The sequence below is a fragment of the Lucilia cuprina genome, chromosome 4 (assembly GCF_022045245.1).
Source record: "Lucilia cuprina isolate Lc7/37 chromosome 4, ASM2204524v1, whole genome shotgun sequence".
NCBI lineage: Eukaryota > Metazoa > Arthropoda > Insecta > Diptera > Calliphoridae > Lucilia > Lucilia cuprina.
Window position 1 is genome coordinate 86,305,215 of NC_060952.1, and position 24,779 is coordinate 86,329,993.

The window sequence follows — 24,779 nt, forward strand, 5'->3', positions numbered from 1 at the left end:
ATAAAAAATTTCATATTTTCGGAAAACACTTTTCGAGCAGAAAAGAAATCTTAAACACGATGTTCGTCTAGGAAACTTTATGCAATATTAAGCCCAAACAAACATTCCCAGCCCCACAGTGCTAGGTCTAAAAATCCGCCAACCGCCATATTTTTTAAGCAGCAGCAATAAGAATCATCGTCATCATCATCAGCAACTGCTGCAGCAGCAACAACAGTTTACTTACACTCCATAAACACACATACATTTGAAGAACATTTTGGATCTTGTTTTTAGTAAGCTGTCGTTGGAAAGTGTCAAAAGTGATATCGATACAATATATTGTTTCCTTATTGCCTGATGCATTACTAGGAAGTGTGGTGTGCATATGCATAGAGTTTAATATTTATGAGTTGGCATCTTAAGAAGACATTTCTGAAAAGCAACAATAACAACAACAAAATCTGCAATACAAAAAACAGATTTAAATGATATTGTTTCTTCAACTTCTTCTCAAAACTACAACAATTGCCTGCTCATGCTAGTTTCATACTTGTACTCCTTGAGTAGTTTTTCTTTTACTACTTTACTTAGTTTTTTTTTATTATTATTCCTCTTACGGTTGGTAATGACTTTTTAATTTAGTAAATTCCTTTAAAAATAAACAGCTTAACATATGTAATTTGTATGTTTAACAAATTATTGAAAACACTGCCAACGTTTTATAGCGCTTTTTTTAAACCATGCATTTTTTTTATTACTTTATTTGCAGATTTAATGGAGTAATCTTGTAAAGCAACTCTATAAGAATGTCTCATCAAACAGCTAGACGCGCTGCAGCGCCTACAAGTTTAGAATGTCCGTTGGCCTCGTTGGGACGTACTAGCAATGCGGTAATGGACTCTTTGAATGGTCTACATCAGTCTACCTTTCATCATCCATTAAGTTCAAGTCCTTTGGATCCCCAAGTTTATCAAATGTCTCGTAAATCTCCCGATCTTAGTATAGACACCGATACGGATATTATTTATCACACCAGTTCGGTTTCGCAACAGGGAGATACTGTCGATGGCCTGAGAGGAGATTTAGAGGATACAACACAAAGTGCCAAAAATAATACACAAGAAAGACAGGTGACTGCTCAGTTGTATGATCTCTCAAGATCATCGTCACAAAGTTCTTTAGATCAGCCTCAGCCTATACTGCATAAAGCAGCAACTTTTGAGTTGAGAGGACGACAGCATCCGCTAAATGGTTCAACGGTATTGCCTAGCTCAGCCTCGGTGGGACGTACGGCCCAACAACAGCAGAGATCAAATTTATGTGTGGGCGTTAATGCCAATCAACAGCGTAATTTTTTAGCCCTCGAACACTTAATACAATATGGACGCCATGAACGGGGGCCTAGTGCCTATGTATTACATAGTAATAGTGCCGATACCGAGGATTCAAGTGATGCTGCTCCTGGCACTACCAACAGTCGCTTAACACGTCATCAAAATGGTCGTGGTACTGTACCGGTGGGGGCCTCTACAAATGGTAATGGTCGCAATGCTCAATATTATTTGGAAAAGAAAATGGATGCTTTATACTTGGGTAGTGCCATACGTGGTTTGCCATTGGGTTCGGAGGCTAGTAATTATCAGAGTGAGCGTTATTATCTGGAGGATGGTCTGCGGAGTATGTGTGATTTTAGTGATGCCAATGAGAGACTACAAGGTGAGTGTTTTTATAATTTAAAATTAACCTTAGCTGAATTGTGTTTTCATCAGATGAATTACGTTTTTCTTTAGCTGAATTGTAAAACTAATGAAATTTAAAAAGAAAATATTAAATTATTTAATAACTTTTGTTAGCTGAATTAAGTTTTCGGTTGCTGAATTAAAGATATTTTATAAACATCAATAATTTCAATAATTTTGTTTTGCTGAATTTAGTTCGTGTTTATTTAGTTTGCTGAATTACATTTTTGTTCAGCTGAATAACATTTTTATAGTATACATAGTTGATTTGCTGAATTGTATTCTTGTTAGCTGAATAGACATAGCTATTTTTATTTGTAATAAGCTGAATATTTTTCACATTAAATTCAATTTGATGGATTACATTTTAATCCACCTAATTTCTTACAGATTCTCATCTGCTGCACCATCGCGCCTCGAGTCCCAGTGAAACAAGTGGTTCAGATCGTTATCTCTTAAATCGCACCAACTCACCCGCCAATGCCTTCAGTTCATCGAATCATATCGACAACTTTTCCAGTTCAAATAACAACACCTCCTCCTCATCGAATTTGGCCTTGGATCAGCGCTATCATCACAGCAAAGTGAAAAGTTTATCCGATGGTCTGTGTAATTTAGGCAGATTTTCACCTAGTCTAGATCAGGGCTATGCCACTTTGGTATCACCCTCACCCACTGGCCATCATCCGAATACCATAACAACGCACAGTATAGTTCATCATCCACCACCGGCTGCCATGTCGGCGGCAGCGGCCATAGCAAGAAGACATGTGGAGACGGGACCACCACCATGGTCGAAAAAGGGACCATTTAGATCGGGTCCCCTATTTGATCGTTTGCCCGACGAGGCCATTTTGAAAATTTTCCAATGGTTCGATAGTTGTGAATTGTGTAGTTTAGCGCGAGTTTGCCGACGATTCGAACAGTTGGCCTGGCGTCCGGTTTTGTGGAAAGTTATTACTCTAAAAGGGGAACACCTGAATGGTGATAAGGCTTTAAAAATGATTTTTCGCCAATTGTGTGGACAAACCCGCAATGGTTCATGTCCTGAAGTGGAGCGAGTAATGTTGGCCGATGGTTGCCGTATATCGGATAAGGGCTTGCAATTGTTGACCCGAAGATGTCCGGAATTAACACATCTGCAGCTGCAGACATGTGTTAATGTCTCTAATCAGGCTCTAGTAGATGTCTTGACCAAATGTACCAATGTACAGCATTTGGATGTAACGGGTAAGTTTGGGGTAATTAAAAAAAATGGCGAAAAAAATAATTTTTATTAAATTTTTCTTTATGTTTAAGGTTGCACGCAAATTAATACCATAACACCGAATCCAAATTTGGAACCACCTAGAAGACTTTTATTACAATATTTAGATTTAACCGATTGTACAGCTTTAGATGATGTGGGTCTAAAAATTGTGGTCAAAAATTGTCCTCAACTGGTGTATCTTTATTTAAGACGCTGCATACAAATTACAGGTAAGAGGTCTTATAATAATATTCCCGATTTACGGATTTAGTAACAAATACTTTATGTTATTCAACAGATGCAGGTCTAAAATTTGTGCCAAGCTTTTGCATAGCCCTAAAAGAGCTTAGCGTTTCCGATTGCCTTAACATAACCGATTTCGGTCTTTATGAATTGGCCAAACTGGGAGCTGCTTTACGCTATCTATCCGTAGCCAAATGTGATCGGGTATCTGATGCGGGTCTTAAAGTCATAGCAAGACGTTGCTATAAATTACGTTATCTCAATGCCCGAGGTTGTGAGGCGGTTAGTGATGATTCCATTACCGTACTGGCACGTTCATGTCCACGTTTGCGGGCACTCGATATTGGTAAATGTGATGTCAGTGATGCTGGCCTAAGAGCTCTGGCCGAAAGTTGTCCGAATTTAAAGAAATTAAGTTTACGTAATTGTGATATGATTACCGATCGTGGGGTACAATGTATAGCGTATTACTGTCGCGGTCTGCAGCAATTAAATATACAAGATTGTCAAATATCCATTGAAGGCTATAGAGCGGTTAAGAAATATTGTAAACGTTGTATTATAGAGCATACAAATCCGGGATTTTGTTAAGAAAAGAAACAACCTATTTAGAGTCTCCTACTATCCTAACGCGCTCCTCTAACTGTACATATGTACTTATTTAAGAAAATTTATTTTTTAAGCAAAATTATTTGAATTTTTTTTTTATATAATTTAAAAATTATTTAAATTTTTATTTTTATATTTTTTAGAACAAAAATTTCTTTTAGCTAAAAATTGTAAATTATTTAATTTTTTTTTAGAAACTAAACAAATCTAAATCAATTGTAATTAGATTTAGTTTTAGGAATTTCTATTTAAATAACATAAAATCAAGTATTGAATATTTATAAAATTGAAAAATATTTAAAAGAATTTTTATTATTATTATTTTTTTTAGCTTAATGCATTAGTAATTTTGTATTAGACCTGGCATTTGTTTTGTTTTCTTTATAAATAAATTATTATAATTTTCAATAAAAAAAATGCAAAGCGTTTTGAAAGCAGTTTTTGCAAATAAATAATATTTAAATTGTACTGACAAATTTTGAAACAAAGATGGGGTCACAAAATCATATTTTGGTTCAAACTTTATTTGACAATTTTTAATTTTGGAGGCACAATTTAAATTTGATTTTTTTCATATTTGTAGTTTCGAAATTTTAGATCATTAAAAATAATTAAAACATTCCAATTTAATTTCAAAATTTTGATTATTCCGAAGAAATTATCAAAATCCAGTAAAAATTATTAGAGTTTATGATCCATTTAAGTAATACAAAAACTACTTCCATGTAAACATTATTGAAGTACATAGTCCGTTTAGTAGTCCTATATAATTATGCCGTAAGGGAGTAGTGTTTGGTTTAGTCCGAAGTAGGTAATGCATGGATGTATTATGTGGTTCTCACCTAGGACATAACAGTGTTAAATGGATTATGTTTTTTCCATATTTAGATTAATTTTGGACCAGTCCTCTATCATTAAGTAAGATTTATCTCCCCATTCTAATCAAGGTACAAAGATGTCTTACAATCACTGGCTATTTAAATTCCACGCCTCAGGCTAGAGGTGAGGCTAAATCTGCTCTCAACTTGAAAAGTGTAACGGACTGAAACATGATCGCATTGGTCGTGGTACCGTTCTACAAAAGATAGGCGGGCTAATCATGAGACAGATAGTGGACTACATACTATCTACATAAATGGGCCGCGAAAACTGTCCTAAGGGACGATATGATCTCAATCTATACTAATGTCTTTAAGACAGAAATGCGCACGGGATCGGTAATTTTCTACGAAAAACTGAATCTTCTAATGTCTCTTCGAAAACCTGACACCTGCACGGTACTTAAGGGAAAGATATTTGGCATCGATACAGCCCCTAGAAAAATACAGGAACTAAATCTCGACAATTCGACTGTACATACATATACTTGGACAGCCATATTTCAATCAAAGCTCTTAACTCCAGTGTTATTAAGTCGAAATGTCTTCTCAATTGCATTCAATAATTGGACCAACTGACACATTATCACTTTGAATTGATACCTGCACCGTACTTCAGGGAGAGATATATAACATCATACAAAAATTGGACTATAGATATGTATATACTTGGACAGCCTTGCTTCAATCAAAGCTCGCAATTGTATTCCAGAACATGAGGACATCCAGGGAAATGATGTATCTAATAAATGCGCAACCAAAGGTTCAAAGTTGATAGACCCCATCACAGTTGATAGATGACTGGGCTTAGAGTAAGACGGAACTCAAATCATCACCATCACCACTTGCAGAATATCGAATATCCCATTCTGACAACAGATAGGTTTAAGATTCTCTTGTCTCTAAGTAAGAACTCGATTAGGCTTCTAACTGGTATGATGACTGGGCACTATATGTTTAGACATATGTCGAAAAGTATATATTCACGTTATAACTATTGTAGAAGCTGTTTGGACGAAGAAGAAGGAACAGTGCAACACCTTCTATGTGACTGATCAGCCTTACAAGACCACAGACTAATCTAGCTTGGTATAGGTCTTTTCCATGTACTGCACTATCTCAGAAATGCGTTTCTAGTAAACATGATCGGTTTTATTTGAAATACCGGCTGGTTTTTTCGGAGACCTCAGGAATCAAGTAGTCAACAAAATAAGGGGTAGAAACCATTCTCTCAACATAGGGGAATGTCAATTCTAAGAGTATCAAAATAGGTCACAAGACATACGAGTAAACTCGCTAACTAGTGAGCAACCCAAGTAATCTATACCTAGTCCTTTGAGTAGTAAAACGCATGTGCGGAGTAGTCTCAGTATTTGCAAGGTATTTATTTCAAAAAAGTAAAACAAATTGAGTTGGTTAATTCGGGATACTGGGATTAAAATTTTTTGGAAAAAAGATTCAAAATCTTCCTGTTGACGAAAGGGTATCAATCCTCTTTTAAAAATTTTCATTCACTCAGGACTCTGAATGTTTTTCTTTTTGTTTCTATGATCGGAAATTAGAACTTAGTTATGAAATTAATAATAAAAATATTGGGTTATTTGCAAAATTTCAGGTTTAAAAATCTCAAATCCCGGAATTTGTGAAAACCAGTCTAATTTGGCATCCTTAGTAGCAATTGAATGAAAAAATTTTACTTTTCTAGTTTCAATATTATAAAAGATTCAAAACCTTCCGGTTGACGAAAGGGTATTGATCATCGTTTACAAATTTTCATTTACTCAGAATTCTGAATGTTTTTCTTTTTGTTTTTATGATCGAAAATTCGAACTTAGTTATGAAATTAATAATAAAACAAGAAGGAAAGTATAGTCGGGCATGGCCGACTTTATATAGGTCAAACATGGGCTGATCCTCGGTAAATTTGGGAAAAAGATATATTTTTAAATAACAGATATTTTTGTTGAGTTTCATTGCGATACAAATGGTTACAAGTCAATTTTAGACGTTTAAGACATTTTTTGAAGGGGGCGTTTGTATGGGGGCTAGGATCAAATAAGAGCCGATCCTTACGAAAATCTGCGGTGTCATTTATACTTATATAAAAGTTATTTGTGTCAATTTTTAGAGAGATAGTAGAATATTTGACGTAATTATGGTATAAAAAATTCAAATCGGGAGGTACGGTTGTATGGGGGCTAGGTGAAATAATGGACTGATTTCAACCATTTTTAATAGGTTTCGTCCCTGTGCCAAAAAACATGCTTGGTCCAAATTTCATCAAATTATCTTGAAAATTGCGGCCTGTACTTCCTCACAAGGTTTACATGGACAGCCAGCCGGACAGACGGACGGACGGACATGTCAAAAAATTATTCTGAATCGATCGGTATACTTAAAGGGTGGTATTGGACCAATATTTTTGTATGTTACAAACATTAGCATAAACGTATAATACCCTCCCCACTATAGTGGTGTAGGGTATAAATATTGGGTTATTTCCATAATTTCAGTTTTACTAAACTATAAAATCGCATTTTCATCACCCCTATTCAATTCGAATAGAAATTTCATACGTTTGTCAACTTAGGTATTCTGCTTGACGATTCTTAAAGCATTGAAATAAAATGAAATTGCTTTGTCGATCGTTACGTTACTATATGCGGAAACGTAATCGAAATACAGAATAGAAGTGAATTTTTGAACTTTCGAATATGCGAAAATATTAGTTTTTTTTTTAACTAAATACTGATTAATACGAAAATTTTGAATTTTATTAGCATTACACAAGAATTTTCTTCTTTTGTACTACAACTTATTAATTTCGCTCTTATTTGATTCATTATCCAATCTAATTTGCTTCAGAAAAAAATCTTAATTAATAAACACTACCATTTTAAAAACAACAACAAATTACATAATATTAAGAAATATATATTTTGTATCCGTATTTTCGTTCATCAACAATCTTTTTCATTATTTGCTAATAACATTTTCTAAAAACAAACTTATTTTATAAAGCAAATTAAGAAAAACTTATTAAAAAAATTGCATTTTATTTACAAAACAATCTGGGTAAAAAAAAACAAGTCTTTAAGATTCCCTGCTAAACAATTAACTGGATTCAAATTGTATTTCGACAGGGATTTTCATTCAAACTTATTTCACACAGTAAAACTCATTATCTATTTGTATATATTCCTGAAAAGCCTATAGGTATTGTTTATGTTTGTTTTTGTATCTTAAAATAATCAACTTGTATCGTTTAGTTATTTTTACAATACAATATTGTAAAAGAAAATTAAATTTATAAAATTTATATAGAAAAAAAAGAAACAAGAAATAACTAAAGCACATTCTAAAAATTACTAAAACGCAACACTCATCGTTGTTTATCTGCTGATTCCGCTGTTGAATCTTCTTGTCTTTTTTGTTTGGCTTGTTGAGACTTAAGAGCCTCTTTCAATTCTTGATCGATACGTTCTTTAGCACGAAAAACTTTAGATTGTATATAAAAGGAACCACCTTTAGATTTGTCATTGACGGCGAATAAATGTTCATAGTTTTTGGTGATTTGTTCGAGATTTTCCAAGTCGTTTATGTTGAGTATTTGTTTGGCCTCATCCAAAGTCATGCCTAAAAATTTAAAGGAATTATATATTTGTTGGTTCGTGTTATATTTGTTACTTACCCGTTCTGGCATTAGCTTCTGATCTTTTTTCTCCCTGACGTCCACCACCACTGCGACGTGCTGCTTCTTGGGAAGCGGCAATTTCTTGCCGTAAGGCTTTAGCAAAAGCCTTGCCAATAGCTTGACCACCCAAAACAATAATTTGTGCTAAATATTTGGCCATTTTATGTTTAACTTTTGAATTATATTATTATTTGATTAACAATTTATTTCATTCTTAATAAATTTACACAAATTTGATGAAATTTATTATTATTCAACCGTTTCTAACCTAAAAGGGAAAATGTCAAAATTGACATTTTACATATGTTTTTAAAAGTGCTACCAAGTTGTGGAAGAACAGAGTTGTTTCATTATTTAATCGGTTGTTGAATTAGCTAATTTATCAACAGATTTTCGAAAATTTATATACCAGAGAGGTAGGGTTCTATAAATCGACTTTCGAATAATCGAACAATCGACTTTTTGTCGAAAAGTCCAAGTCGACTATTTTGTTACAAAAAAGTCGATAACTCGACTATCGTCTATGAAAAAAGTCGACTTTGTAAATAAAAGTCGAAAAGTCGGAAAGTCGGAAAGAGTCAAAAAGTCGAAAAAAGTCGAAAAGTCGAAAAATTCGAAAAAGTCGAAGAGTCGAAAAAAGCGAAAAAAAAGTCAAAAAGTCGAAAAGTCGACTATTTATAAAATATTAAAAGTCGAAAAGTCGAAAAATCGACTTTTAATTAAATGAAAAAAGTCGAAAAGTCGACTTTTTATAAAATGCAAAAAGTCGACTTTTCGTTTCAACTATAGAACCCTACAGAGAGGGTGTTAGTTAGTTAGTTAGTTAGTTAGTTAGTTAGTTAGTCAGTTACTTAGTTAGTTAGTTAGTTAGTTAGTTAGTTAGTTAGTTAGTTAGTTAGTTAGTTAGTTAGTTAGTTAGTTAGTTAGTTAGTTAGTTAGTTAGTTATTTAGTTAGTTAGTCTTGACAATAGATCACTTTTTAGTCTTGACAATAGATTACTCTATAGTCTTGTTGGTTATTTAGTTAGTTAGTTGTTTAGTTAGTTACCTAATACAAAAGTCATTTCATGAGTTAATTCACAAATATCGTATCAAATGTTAATTGCCAACTGACGCCGTCGTAAAGTATTGTCGCCACCGGCTTTTGTGATGGAAACATAACGTGGTGAACATAGAGTTTACTTTTGTTTACCTACGAATGTGAAAACAAAACAAGTGTCAACAATCAAAAAAATTTATTAAAAACGAACACTTGTCAGAATTTTATCCAGTTGGAAAAAATTGGTAAACAAAAAAGTGCAAATAGAAAAAAAATAAAGAATTTAATAAAATTATTAACATATTTCATGCAAAACGGACTACGTAATAAAAAGCAACAAGAAAAGTGACTGATAAATTTTATAAAAGTTATAAACAATTGGTAAATTTTTATCTAAAAGTGCAAAAATTTCCTTAAACATATTGTAACTAAAATTCATGTTTTTTATTAGCTTGTGCAAATTACACCCAATTTTGCGAGACATATTTTATTTAGGAAAGCGAACTTCCTTTTCTTTTTTTAAATATTACTTATATTTTTTAAACAAATTAACTTTAGACTATTAGTTTCCACCTAGAATTTTTGGTCAATTGTTTTGTATTTGGCAATTAAAACATTTTGCTTCCTTTAACTACTACAACTTTATTTTTAAGTGATTCACATTATCAGTAGTTTATGTCTGCCACGCTTCGTCTTTCAAATTTAAAAGTTATTTTACTTTAGCAATTATTCATTCCCTACTTTCAAAGACAAATTGGTTTATTTTTTTCGTGCTCATGCGTACCAGACACTTGTGTGCAGTTGTTTCCATTAAAATCTCAACGTCCATGAAGAAAACTACCACTTTGGAATGTCAAGTAGTACAACATATTGTGGAAAGTGTCGAATGTAAAAAGCTACTATGATGTACCATAAGTTTGTTTCCCTCTATGTTGTTCAGTTCAGTTCAGTTTGGAGTTGCTATTTAGAAAAGCGAGAAAAACTTTAAAAGAGAAATGTTACGATATTTTCCTTTTTAAATAAAATTATCAAACAAATATTTTATAAGATTTTCTATTTTCTTTGGACATAGACCAATTTTGTGTGATGCCCCACTATTGGCCATTAAGAAACATATATCTGTTACATGATTCAGATTCCCTTAAGATCACAGTTGATTGCAAAAAAGCTGTGGCGACTCTCTTGGATCGTCATAAAACATCCTTTATAAATGATCTCAGTAGAACTCATCTTAACGCTTTTTTTTTATTAGCAAGAGGTATTTCTTTTCCCTGTAACGACTTCTGCAGAAGGTGCCAGAACGAGGAAGAGAAGGTTACCGATCTTCTGTATATCAACCCAGGAAATGAGGCGGTGATTAAGCCGATAATGATGTATGGTGTAATTGTCTGGTGGTATGCACTTGACAAAACATCTAACAGGAACATTCTCACAAAAGTTATGAGACAATCTGCCCTTCTCATAGCAGGTGTACTTAGGACTACGCCCAGTAAAACGTTGTTTGCCATGCTGAACTGGCTGCCTGTAGATCTACTTGCTAAACAACTGACAATGAATACTGCAGTCAGACTAAGTATTACAAATAGATGGTTCCAGAGGTCATGCAAAGATTGTAGCTCTTTTACCAAACCTACATCATGCTATTGACTACTCTATAGTCTTGACTATAGTCTTCACTTTAGATCACTCTACAGTCTTGACTATAGATCACTCTATAGTCTTGACTTTAAATCACTCTATAGTATTGACTATAGATCAGTCTATAGTATTGACTATAGATGAGTCTATAGTCTTGACTATAGATCACTCTATTGCCTTGACTATATATTACTCTATAGTCTTGACTATAGATCACTCTATAGTCTTGACTATAGATCACTCTACAGTCTTGACTATAGATCACTCTATAGTCTTGACTATAGATCACTCTATAGTCTTGACTATAGAACACTCCATAGTCTTGACTATAGAACACTCCATAGTCTTGACTATAGAACACTCCATAGTCTTGACTATAGATCACTCTATAGTCTTGCCTATAGATCACTCTATAGTCTTGACTATAGATTACTCTATAGTCTTGACTATAGATCACTCTATAGTCTTGACTATAGATCACTCTATAGTCTTGACTATAGATCACTCTATAGTCTTGACTATAGATCACTCTATAGTCTTGACTATATATCACTCTATAGTCTTGACTATAAATCACTCTACAGTCTTGACTATAGATCACTCTACAGTCTTGACTATAGATCACTATATAGTCTTGACTATAGCACAATCCATAGACTTGACTATAGATCACTATATAGTCTTGACTATAGATCACTCTATAGTCTTGACTATAGATCACTCTATAGTCTTGACTATAGATCACTCTATAGTCTTGACTATAGATTACTATATAGTCTTGACTATAGATCACTTTATAGTCTTGACTATAGATTACTCTATAGTATTGACTATAGATCACTCTATAGTCTTGACTATAGATCACTCTATAGTCTTGTCTATAGATTACTCTATAGTCTTGACTATAGATCACTCTACAGTCTTGACAATAGATCACTCATAGTCCTGACTATAGATCACTCTTTTGTATTGACTATTGATCACTCTATTTCTTGACTATAGATCACTCTATCTCTTGACTATAGATCACTCTATAGTCTTGACTATAGTTCACTCTACAGTCTTGACTATAAATCACTCTATAGTCATGACTATAGATCCCTCCGTCGTCTTGACTACATATCACTCTATAGACTTGACTGTAAATCAGTCAATATTCTTGACTATAAAGTTCTATAGTCTGAACAGATCATTTTCTCTCATTTTAAACTGACTATATATAGACTTGCTGTAGAAAATAGTGGTCGTTTTGTAGAAATTTGTTCTTTTTATGAAACATTTTTAAAATTATAGTTTATAATTTTCAAAAATGTAAAGAAATCTCTTTCATTGCGTTTTGATTGATAAGCATTCCTTTTTCCTCAATTTTTCTTTCCATTTCGCTTTTACATGTCCTGCGTACCTTATGTGGTACATAACAGAGTTGTACGAAATCGATATACATTCCAGTGGGTGATTTTCTTGGTAGGCGGTGGTGAAACTAGTGGTTTGATGGGAAAAGAACAACAGCAAAGAAATACGAAAAAAAAACTAAAGAAAAAAACAGCAATCAATTCGCTTTTGTAAAGCTATTTGAAAAGAGTTTTCTAAACGACTAGAAACAGTTCTCCGAGGACATTCAAAGCAGGAAGACATAGTTAAATAGAAATTAATAAGCAACTTTAGATAAAAAGCCAAAGAAAAAAGTAATATTAAAAAGTATATAAAAAAGTGAAATTTATTGAATTATAATTTAAAAGAAATCATTTAAATATAATAGAAAATCTAAAGCTTTTCAAGAGTAAAAAAAGAGGTCTTGAAAAAACGTTTGTTGTTACATAAATAATGTTAATATAGAGAAAACATAGTTAAAAAAAAACAGAAAATAATATATACAGCGTAATTTTGTTGGTTTTTTTCTTACTTAAACTACAAATAAAATATTGTAAAATATTGATTTTTTTCGCAACATATTTTCAAGTCAAGTTTTTATTTAGTATAGATTTGTTAATATTTTTTTTATTTAAGAAGAAATTTTATGTTAAAAGTGTTTGTATTAAGGGAAATTATTATATAATTTCTGAATTTGTAAATAAAAATTTACTAAAATTTTGTTAAGAAAAAAGTAAAAAAAAACATACAAAATAGTTGTAAAATATAATTGGAAATCAACGTAACAACCCCTTTTTCTAAAAAAAAAGAAAAACGAAAGAAAGAAAAAAAGAACAAAGAAAAAAGTGGTATCCATAGAAAATCGGGAGCTTTCGTTTTTTATCGAAACCGTTATAGTTTTTATAAACGCTCCTTTTGCTGTTGTTTTTTAAGAAAAAATATATATATTTTGTAGTAATATGCTCTTTTTTATTTTTATCTCTCCCTTTTCTCTTTTTTAACACTCTCTCTTACTCTGTCTCTCTATTTCCCTTTCCCGTTATTTGACAACATTTACTTGCATATTCTGAAAATCTACAACATAACCTTAAAATAGACAAATCCCAAAAAAGAAAAAAGTAACGTTAAAATCTACAAGAAAACCGTTAAGTGTGTTATTGTGTTAAAAGCGTGTAGTCAAAATCCCAGTGTTGTATTTACAACTATAACTAAATTTGAAACAAAATCCAAAAAAAAACTTAAAAATCAAAAAGCAAATTTTTGGAATAAAAAGAAAAATCCTTTTTAATTTATTAAAACAAAAAAGAAAGAAAACCTAAAAACTTCTTTAACAACAACAACAAAAAAGTAACAATATGTTTTCGAATATAACAAATCAATTCACTTCATTGGTGGGTGCTGTGAAAGGTGGCCAAGGTGATGAAGAAGTACCCGCTGCCAATACACAAGAAACTGCAACCACAGCAGCCCCTTCAGAACATCATGATGCTACAGCAGCATCAACAGCTGGTGGTGAATTGCCCGAAGGTGAAGAGGGTGCTAAGAGGTAAGTTTAAAAACAATTCGTTTCTCAACAACTTCGTTTCTTATTCGTTTCTTTTTTATCCTTTTTTTGGTTAGATTTTTTCTTTACACACGTGATAGTATTTGTATTTGATTCCATTATATTTTTAGTCAATAAATTCCATTGATATATAGTATATTTTATTAAACTCTCTTTTAGTCCTGACACACACAATCGCTCTCTCTCTCTCATTTACTTCCATTCTCTCTCGTTTTGTTTTTACTATTGCCATAGAGAGTCTGTAAGTATTTCTCTCTTTCTCTCTCAGCCTTTCTTATACTTTTGTCATGTGTGCTTAGTTTTTGTAATTGTTGTTGTATTTTGTTTTTTTCTTTTAACTCTCTTCAAGGATACTATGTGTGTACATATAACCTAGAACTTTTTTTTGTATAATCTACACGTGATTTATTAAAATTGTTCAATTTTGCCTTTTTTCACAAATGAACAAATCGACATAAAAACTAGACCAATTTTTTTCCTTCCTCACCACTAACAATTGCCTTGATAAGTTCTAAGTTTTTTTCCCTTAAATAAATAAATGAATAATTGTAATGACTTGGTAACACAGTTATAAAAGACAAATTTATTTGAATTAATATTTTCTTTGAGATTTTAATAAAAATATCTATGTTTTTCAATATTCTAAAACAAAAACTTTGAAAAAAATGTCATTTATTGTCCATCTCAAGGGTTTTTTCTTGATATCTATTAAATTATTACTTTAATTCTATTAAAAACTTAATTGTAAACTTTTTCGCAAATTTTCTTTATTTGTTTTTTCTTTGACCCATTTTAAATTGAATTTTCTAATTAAATATATATTATATACTTAAGTTATTCATATGTATGTAGGTCAAGTCACGCAATATTCAATATATGAACTTTTTTAATTAAGTTGCAAAAACTAATTATGTATTTTTCTCACAACAACTATAAAAAAAGAAGATAAATGTTTCAATTACATGACAATTTCTTTTGAAAAAGGAAGAGTTAAGACTAAATATATTTTCTTGTAGATAAAATGGCAACAAATTTTAAGAGTAAAGCAACTGATGATAAAAACATTTAAAGATATTTATTATGATAAATTTGAGTATCTTTACATGTTTAGAATTTTATGGTTGTAAGGTTTTTTATACCCTACACCATTTTAGTGGAAAGGATATATTGGGTTTGTGCTGATGTTTGTAATGCACAATAATATTGGTCCTATACCAACCTTAAAGTATACCAATCGACTCAGAATCATTTTCTATCATTTTTAGCTATGTCCGTCTATGTAAACCTTGTTATCAAACTACAGGTCGCAAATTCGAAGGCAATTCAATGAAATTTTGTACATGATCCTCTAATATCCCAGGGGCGAAGCCTATTGAAAATAATTAACATATTTCCATTATTTCACCTAGCCACCATACAACTGAACCCACGAATAGGGCTTGTAAACTCTGTAATTAAACTACAGTTTGTTATTTTGGAGATAATTCAATGGAATTTGGCACATAATCTTTTATAGTGCCGTAGACGAAGCCTACTGAAAATGGTTTACATCGGTCGATTTTTTCACCTTACAACTAAACGCACGAATTATGCTAGTAAACCTTGTAATCAAACTACAGGTCGCAATTTTGAAGAATATTGTACCGTAGATGAAGCCTATTGTACCGTAGATGAAGCCTATTGAAAATGCTTAACATAGGTCCATTATTTCACCTAGCCCCCATACAACTGAATCCGCCGAAAAGGTCTTTTAAGTTCATAACTATGTTTATTATACTCATATCGCGACAAAAAGCTGCAAAACCAAGTTCTATACTAGACTTGATGAGCCTAAGGAATTCCCTAATAATAGGTCCTCACATGACCCTAGCCCCTATGAAGAGCCCCAATCAAAATTTTACTTAAATGTCCACAATTTTATTCAACAATAAACGGCTTAAGTATGTTTATCTGAGGCAAGATACATTCAACTTAAATGCTTAATCAAATTTTATTTTTGTAAAAGGGGTAGGGTATTATATGGTCGGCCTCGTCCGACAATAATTTTTGACTTGTTTTTTAAAAAAAATAAATTATATACATGAGATAATAAGAATCTACAACTCCTTCTAATATATGTAACGCATAGAAATATAGATCATTTTATACTATTTCAATCAATTCAAAATTGTTTTCTAAGTCGAATTACTTATATCCTTCCATATGCTGCACCACTTTTCAAAACTACATAAATCGACAAAATAGAAAAAAACTCAAAATCCTAAAAACTATTTAGATGCTTCTAAAGCCGAAAAGTAATATGATCTGTCAAAATTTTGTATAGATGAGTATGGATGGGATCGTCTAAACGCGATATGTAATGAAACCATCACACATTGAATGACAATACGGATAGAAAACTCGACAGTCGAAAGGCTTACTTCATTTTTAGAAATTATTCAAAAAGCAACCACGTCGCATTAGATCAGGGATATATTCTTATGTAAACACATGCAAAAAAAGTGAAACAGCTGTTTTCATCTTACTTTTGTTATTGTTTTATACCATTCATGTAAACACAAAAAATGTAAATCATATGAATTTTATTCTCTTTTTTTGTTATACGGATGGAATTTCATTTTAATTTTTCATTTGACTTTACGTACATAAAGTGTGATCGTATGAAGTGCCCTTTAATGATTGAGTTTTGCTGAATCCGAATATGATTTTGTACGGTGACATGCCATAATGTCTGTGGATGTTATGATACAGCAAAAATGTGTCATAGAATCTCTAGATGTTATGACAATTCTTAAAAGTGTCATATTTCTGTAGACATTGCAACAATTTGTTTAGAATTTAGAAAAGAAAAACTTTTATCCGAAAATAATTGCTTTGGTGTATGTTTCATTTTAGATTTCTTTAAAAAAGAGTCCTTGATAGAGCAATAATTTTAGATTCAGGAATATTTTCAAATACCGGCTTTCCCAAGTTCAGTCTTTTTTCATAAAAGGAATCATTTTAAAGCAAAGGTACTTTATGTAATATAACTCATAGACTTTCTGACACTTTTGACATTGTCATAACGATACTATGACTCAATTAGTTGTGTCATATCACCGTTTTATAAAAATTCTTAAATCAGTGACCAAAGTATACTTTTCTAAAGGATTGAGCCAAATCTGAATCTGTCCTCAGGTCTATTATATCTGGAATTTAAATTTGAATAACTCGTAACTTTTATCCGTTTTTAGATTTTATAAAATGTTTTCTTAAAACATTTTTAAAATAACCCAGTAAAAAAAAAAACTTCCAAAGAAGCGAAAAAGAAGTAGAATTTACTCAAAGGAAGCACTGAAAAAGGCCTAAAGATGTTATGATTTTAACACAGGCTTGTCATAGGAGGTGTACTTTTTATTCGAATCCAAATTCACTACTTCTGAAGACATTCACTAATTACTACTTTTGAAGTATTTATAAATGCTATTCTTTTGGAAGTCGCTTTATTTTGTCTAGGGCGGAGCAAACTATGCTTTGTAAATATTATTTATATCAAACAAAATCCACTATAAACACATCTGTCTAAATATGATACAATCGACTATTAAACAAAATCTTATTCGACTTAAAGATGTCTGTCCGTCTACATCAATGGATGATATCTCAGAATTAGAATAATTCAAGTTACGAGAGTTTTTCTTCTATAGATTTATAAAATTGTATTTTTTTTAACAATTTTCTATTTCCAACTATTTGGATCGGAAATATAGTTGGAGGAAAGAACACATTTTATAGGAATTAAAATCATTTAAAATAATTTGTATTCTAAAGATCCATAAGTTTTGAATGAAAGTTTACTAAAAACAAAATGCTTTGATTCAGGCTATGGCCTTGGGAAAATTATTTGCTAAATTTCATGAAATTATCTTAAAAATTACCATTGGTAGCATGAGTACAAGGTTGATATGGTCACACAAACAGACAGACAAACCTACACATACAGAGAAAAAACATGATTGTGTAAACTATGTTCTAAGAGCTACACATTAATATAAAAATTATGATTGTATTCTAAACATGTTATGCTTATTGAGACAATTTTATAATATCATATTATAATTAAATACAGTAGAAATATTTCATCATAATATGTTTATATTTATTATAAAATTTTTATTTATCATTGGATTAAATTTTTATTTTTTGTTGTACCAGCAGACATATTATAATATATAATGTTTATTTAAAAGTTTAAACATGTAGTTGTAAATAACATAATACGTTTTCTTTGTAATCATTATTTAGTTGTTGTAAAAGTAATTATGTTAGAGAGAAACATACTCAAATTTATAATTGCCAAGTACATGAAAACATTCACAGTAACTAAAATATTGTTTAAATTTAATTAAAATAACAATTATATGTTTTTTGAAAATATTATATTGTTATAGTGAACATAGTATAGTCTCTGGTGTAGACAGACGAACGCTGCATAGTTTAATCAACTCAGAAAGTAATGCTGAGCCGATTGTTGTGAAAGATTAATATTGGCTGTTACAGCTAGGATGTCAGTATAATAATGTTCAGAAACTTAGTTTCCTAAATACTATTCTCCTCAAGATTACGATAAAAACCTGGCAATGACAGCGAAGCTTTTTAGGCGTTTTATTGTCTTCTATGTACTAGAAAAAATATATCTGCTGGAAATTCATTTTATTGTACGAACCTCGAACTTAATAATTTCTTTCATTCGAATCACTTCTACTATGGATCTTTATGCTTCTATCCACCACTTCTTTATTTTTTTATTATTATTATTAAGTACATTTCTATACCTTCAATTCTCAATAGACAGCATCACAGCATATTTTAAATTCAAAAGAAAATAAACAAAATTTGAATATTAAGTGTTAAGTATGTTTGAAATTTGTTTCTTTTTTTCCAATAAAATTCAATAGAATTGCTGTTAATACCAAATGGTTCTTATTACTTGGCAAATACAATTTTCATTACTGATACGAATACAATATCCAACAAAGCTATAAACAAGATATTGTTTTTGCTTTTATATTATAATAAAAAACAAAAAAAGCCAAAAAAAAAAACTTAAAAAACATTAAATTCAACAACTTGACTTGACAACCACGCAAACTCACAGGAAATACAAAAGGAAACCAAAATTTAGCTCTCATTAATGAGAAAATTTAAAGCAGCAGCAGCAGCAACAAAAAAAAAAGGAAACTAAACAGCAAAAAAAGTATATTCAATTTAAAAGCAGCAGCAGCAGGCAAAAGCATGTTTTATAATATTTGACCTCTATATGTACGAATTGTATGATTTTTGTAGGATTTTATTTGAAGTAGAGAGGGACAGTGGAAATGTTGATAATAGAAGGAAAAATGAAATTATGTATGTATGTATTCAAGTGTAACAGTAAAAAACAAATATTGGAAAAACTAATTACATATGTTGTTGTTATTGTTGATTTTTTTTGAAACACTTTTGATATGAAAACAACAGACATAATGTCTGACACAATTCGTTTTGAAGTTTTTTCTTTGCTGTTTAATAAAAAAAATAAAAGGGTTAAAATTGGGTTGGTTTTATAGTAGATAAATTATAAAGGATTTTGTATTTGCACACAGAAAAAAAATCATGTTTACCACAACTATACTATGTTCTCCGTAACAATATATTGTTTTCAAAAACATATAATTGTTATCTTAATTAGTTTTAAACTATATTTTAGTTACTGTTAACTTTTTCATGTCTATGGCAATTATAAATTATTATTATTATTATTATTATTATTATTATTTTTACAACAACTAAATAATGTTAACAATTAAAATATATTATGTTATTAACAACTTTTCAAACTTTCAAATAGTCTTCAAAAATGTTATATTCTTGTACCAGGGTTGATACAATTTGTATAATTGATATAATTGTACTGTTTTTGGTACAATTCGATCTTCAAAAGTATCTTGGTACATCAGTGACCCATTTTCTACAATTTTTATTGAAATATTAATATAACAAGTAAGAAATTACAGTCGGGCGAGGCCGACCATATAATATCCTACACCTGTTACAAGAATAAAATATGATTTAGTTTTCGTCTAAGTTGATTTGTACTTTGCCTCAGATATACTTATTGTTGAGTAAAATTGTGGACATTTAAGTAAAATTTTAAAGGGGGATTTTTATAGGGGCTAGGTTCACATGAGGCCCTATAATTACAAAGTTTATGAGGTTCATCAAGGCTAGTATAAAACTAGGTTTGCAGCTTTTTGTCAAGATAACACGATACATAATTATGAACTTAAAAGCCCTATTCAACGGGTTCTGTTGTAGGGGGGTTAGGTGTGTATTGCTAGGTGAAATAATGCACCGATGTTTTCTATTTTAAATAGGCTCTGTCTCCGGCAACATAGAAGATCATATGCCAAATTTCATTGAATTATCTCCAAAATTTCGACCTGTAGTTTGATTATAAGGTTTACATGCCCTATTCAGGGATTCATTTGTATAGGGTCTAGGTGAAATACAGTACCCGTTTTAACCATTTTTAATAGGCTTCGTCCTTGGGACAGTAGAAGATCATGTACCAAATTGAATTATCTTCAAAATTGCGAACTGTAGTTTGATTACAAAGGTTTACGTGGACGGACGGACAAAGCTAAATCGATCCAGAAAATGATTGGAATACTTTACGGTGGGTATAGGACCAGTATACCCTCCCCACTTAAGTGGTGTTGAGTTCAGAAGAGATTATAACCAGACAATGTTTAATAAAATGAGTATCTTTTTATCCGATCGCTTTTCTATTCTATGAACAAGTCTATAGGCTATATAGTACACTTGTATAATGTCTATTCTTTAGACTAGTCTATTGTCTAGTCCAGACTACTTTATCATCTTGTACTTAGGAAGACAATAGCTTTTCCTTACTAACTAGGCTAAGAACTAGTCTATTGACTAAATGGTCTTGTTTATTGACTAATCTAATAACTAATCTATAGTTTTTAAGTACTTTTAACTAGATGTTCAAAGTATTTTTAGAAAACAAATCTATAAATTAGTCTTTGAACTAGTAAAACAACTCTATGTACTAATTTATTGTTTAGTTCCCGACTTTTCCATAGAACAACATTTTGTTTAGTCAACCGATGGACTAGTTTAGAAACTATAATTTTACTGATGTAATATTTTGATTTCGATACATATTTTTTTTAACAAAATTATATAAAATATATAATGAAATATTTTAAAATTGTCTCAATAACCATAATATGTTTAGACTACAAACATAGTTTAAACCAGAAATACATTACTCTTAGAACATAGTTTCCACAAGCATATTTTTCTCTTTATGCTTCAGTCTGATTCTGTAATTAAAATAAATTTGATTTTAATATATATTTTTTAACGAAATTTTGATAATATTTAATCATAATATTATCATATATAACAATATTATGATAAAACATTTCAATTGTATTTAATTATAATATGATCTTTTAAAATTGTTTGAATAACCATAATATGTTTAGATATTAATCAAAATTTTAATCAGAAATATGTTGCTCTTAGAATATGGTTTAAACAATCATGTTTTTTTCTCTGCGTGTGTGTACATAACTAAACTACATAATATAAATTGGTGTTGCTGCTATATTTGTTTTTGTTCATTTAACACATTAATTTAAAAAATTTCAATTATTTATGTTCATTTTATCCTAAATAAATATAACCTTGCATGTTAAGCTTAATTTAATTTTCTTTTCGAAAAAAATTCATTTAAACTTTTGTAAAATTTATTCATACGATTTGTTTTTTGTTACAAAAGGAGCCTCTTTATAATTTTCATGTTGTTTTTTTTGTAGTAAAATGCAATTTCTATTTGCATATTTTTTCTTTGCCAACACCATATGTCTGTAGAATTTTACAAAGAAATTTATTAAATAAACAGCATTTTTAAAGAGTTTATTCATTAATTATTTAGCAAAGTTGTATAACGAAAAACTAAAAGATTATTCGTGATTATTAAAAAAATTCCGATAATTTAGCTTATATTATAATTACAACAATAATAAATAAGTTAATTAATATTCGCGAATATTCCAATTACGGCATGATATTTCTAAAGTTTTAGGTTAATTTTAAACAAATTTATTTTCTTAAAATAATGTATTTATTTCTTAGTAAAATATTGTAAATATTTGAAATTAACTTAAAGATTATTCGTGAATATTACAAGAGTTCTATTCATAATTTTCCAATAATTTCATGGCTTAATGTTTGTATAATTTAAAGTTCATATAAAACAAACTTAGTTTCTTAAAAAAATGTATTCATTATTAAGTAATAAGTATTATAAATTTTTTATATTATTAAATCTAAAAGAGTATTCGTGAATATTACAAGAGTTATATTCATAAGCTTCAAATTATAAGCAAAAAGCAACATAATTTTAGGAATTTTTAGAGAAAATAAATTGTTAAAGGTATTACTATCTTAAAAACTTTATTAAGTTTTTAAATATGTTAACTAAAACAATATTCGAGAATATTACACGAATTTTAAAATTTTTTAAAAGAAGACGATTTCACCAAAATTTTTTTTAAATTTTACATTTAATCTTTTTTAGAAAATTTTTGGTAGTTTTTTTAATATACTCATTTAAAGAGTTTTGAATAGATTATTTTGAATAGATTTAATGAAGGAAGTAATATTTTTATTTTTTAAAATTTTCAAATTTATTATTTCTTTTCTAAGAAAACATTGACTTATATATTTTATGATTTTTCAGGAATTTCAAAAAATAGCAATTTTTTTCTTTTTTTAGAAACTTTTTTAAAAAATATTGTTTTTTTTTAATTTTAACAAAATTGTTTTTATAAAAGGATTTTCATTAAACATATTTCATTAAAGAGAACTTTCGATAACATTTTCTCTTTATAAAAAAAAAAAACATTTAACAAATTCTTTCTCTTTCTTATGACTTTTATTAATGTACAAAATAAATTATCAATAAAATCCTCTTAATATAATTTTCTAATAAAATCTGAATGTTTTTGTTCAACAAAATTTTCCTTTTATATAATTTTCAACAAAAAAACTCTTTTTCGGGAGAAATTACAAAAAATTTTCTCTTTTTGGAAAATTTTTAAATTTTTACTAATATTGCCGCTTTAAAAAAAAGTTTTTTTTTACAAAATTTTCCTTTTATGAAGAATTTTTCACAAAATTCTCTATCAAAGTCTCACTTTTTTCATATTGTTTCACAAAATTCTCTCTTCATATATAATTTTTAATAAAATTATCTCTTTATAGAAAATTTTTATAAATTATCTTCTTTTTAATGTTAAAAAATGTTTTCCATTATAGAAAATTAGTGAACATTTTAAAACAAAATTCTCTTTTTGTAGAGAATATTAAGGAAATTTCCACTTTTTTTAATTTTTAAAAATTTTTCTTATTATAGAATATTTTCAAAGAAATTCAATCTTTTTAGAGATATTTCATAGAAATTCTCTCATTTTAGAGATTTTCCAACAAATATTGAATAAAATCTTACTTTTTTATAGGGTTTAACAAAATTTTCTCTTTATGAAAAATTTTCAACAAAATCTTCTTTTATGGAATTTTTAAGAAAATTCTCTTTTTATAGAATTAAAAAAAAACAATAGAAAAATTTAATAATTTTTTTTTTGATAAATTTTCCTTTTTTTAATTTTTAAAAAAAATTTTTCTTAAAAAAGAATCTTTTACCAAATAATTTTTTTAACTCTAATAAAACTCTTATGGAAAAATTATGAAATGTCTTTCTCTTTTTAGAGAGATTCTAATAAAATCTCTTTTAATAATATTATCTCGTTATAGACAAAACTTTCTGTTTATGAAGAATTTTCAACAATATTTTTTTAACGAAGATTTTCCAAAATTTTTCTTTTTTTTCAAAAATTTTTAACAAAATTTTCTCTAAAGAAATTTACAATGAAATCCTCTCTTTATAGAGATTTTACAACATAATGAAATTATTTGGAATAATATATTCTTTTTATTTTTAAATGTTTATAAAACTTTTCTTTTTAATAAATCTTTTTCTTCTTAAATCTTTAATAAAATTTTCTTATTTTAAAATATTTTTATAAAAATTTTTTTCCCTCTGTTATAAAAATTTCAGCAAAGTTTTGCCTTTTTAGAGTTTTTTTTTTTTTTTTTTTTTTTTTTGCAAAAATTCTCATTTTATATAAAATTTTAAATAAATTCTATCTTTTTAAAGAATTTTCATTTTGTGAGAGTAAACAAAAAGGTTTTTTTGTTTTAAAGCAATTACATTTTTTGTTAACAATCTTTTAAGCATCTGTTTTAGCAAAAACAGCGTGTATATTTTAAACAAATCCTTTTTACATGCCTTATTATTGACCTTGGCTTTATTTTATAACCATTTGGCCTTTTTCACCTGCAGAAATAAACAAACCAAAAAAATAATAATAAAAATAAATAAATTAAAGGCACAAAAAACAAAACCAAGTGTAAATAATATAAACAATTTGTTTAGATTTTAATATAATTAAAGGTAACACGTAGACACATGAATAAATGAAATAAACGAATAGAAAAATCACCCAGCAGTACAAGGAGTTGTTAAAACTCAAAATTATAATAATTGTATTAAAGATTTTAGACTTTTTTGATAGTTTTTGGTAAAGTAGAGAAGAAATGTAATTTCTTTAGAAAAAAACCCTTTAAGTAATCTAAAGAGTAGTTAAAGCTATGAGTTCC

At 29.3% G+C, this 24,779-nt stretch overlaps 3 protein-coding genes across 17 annotated transcripts in view; 2 read left to right on the forward strand and 1 right to left on the reverse strand.

The window, feature by feature from the left end:
* Positions 1-747: 747 nt before the first annotated feature.
* Positions 748-4,203, forward strand: LOC111676955 (F-box/LRR-repeat protein 7). Its single transcript, XM_046949681.1, has 4 exons — positions 748-1,698; positions 2,112-2,951; positions 3,021-3,200; positions 3,269-4,203. Exons 1-4 carry the CDS (start codon positions 789-791, stop codon positions 3,802-3,804), a joined length of 2,466 nt encoding a protein of 821 aa, XP_046805637.1. The 5' UTR covers positions 748-788; the 3' UTR covers positions 3,805-4,203.
* A 3,410-nt stretch (positions 4,204-7,613) lies between these two features.
* LOC111676952 (mitochondrial import inner membrane translocase subunit Tim16) lies at positions 7,614-8,671 on the reverse strand. The gene is made up of 2 exons (XM_023437970.2): positions 8,392-8,671; positions 7,614-8,336 (listed from the first exon to the last, which is right to left on the reverse strand). The coding sequence occupies exons 1-2, from the start codon at positions 8,552-8,554 to the stop codon at positions 8,083-8,085; spliced, it is 417 nt and encodes a 138-aa protein (XP_023293738.2). The 5' UTR covers positions 8,555-8,671; the 3' UTR covers positions 7,614-8,082.
* An 891-nt stretch (positions 8,672-9,562) lies between these two features.
* The window catches only part of LOC111676946 (synapse-associated protein of 47 kDa), a 100,156-nt gene continuing 84,939 nt past the window's right edge, over positions 9,563-24,779 (forward strand). For 2 of the 15 annotated variants that reach the window (XM_046948364.1, XM_023437965.2), the window contains exons 1-2: positions 12,582-12,756; positions 13,539-13,988. In XM_046948364.1, the coding sequence (XP_046804320.1) occupies positions 13,798-13,988 (191 nt within the window). In that variant the 5' untranslated portion in view covers positions 12,582-12,756; positions 13,539-13,797. Of the gene's footprint in view, positions 9,858-12,556; positions 12,864-13,538; positions 13,989-24,779 lie in introns of those variants that run through there. The other 13 variants (XM_046948362.1, XM_046948358.1, XM_046948360.1 and 10 more) reach the window with 13 other exon arrangements.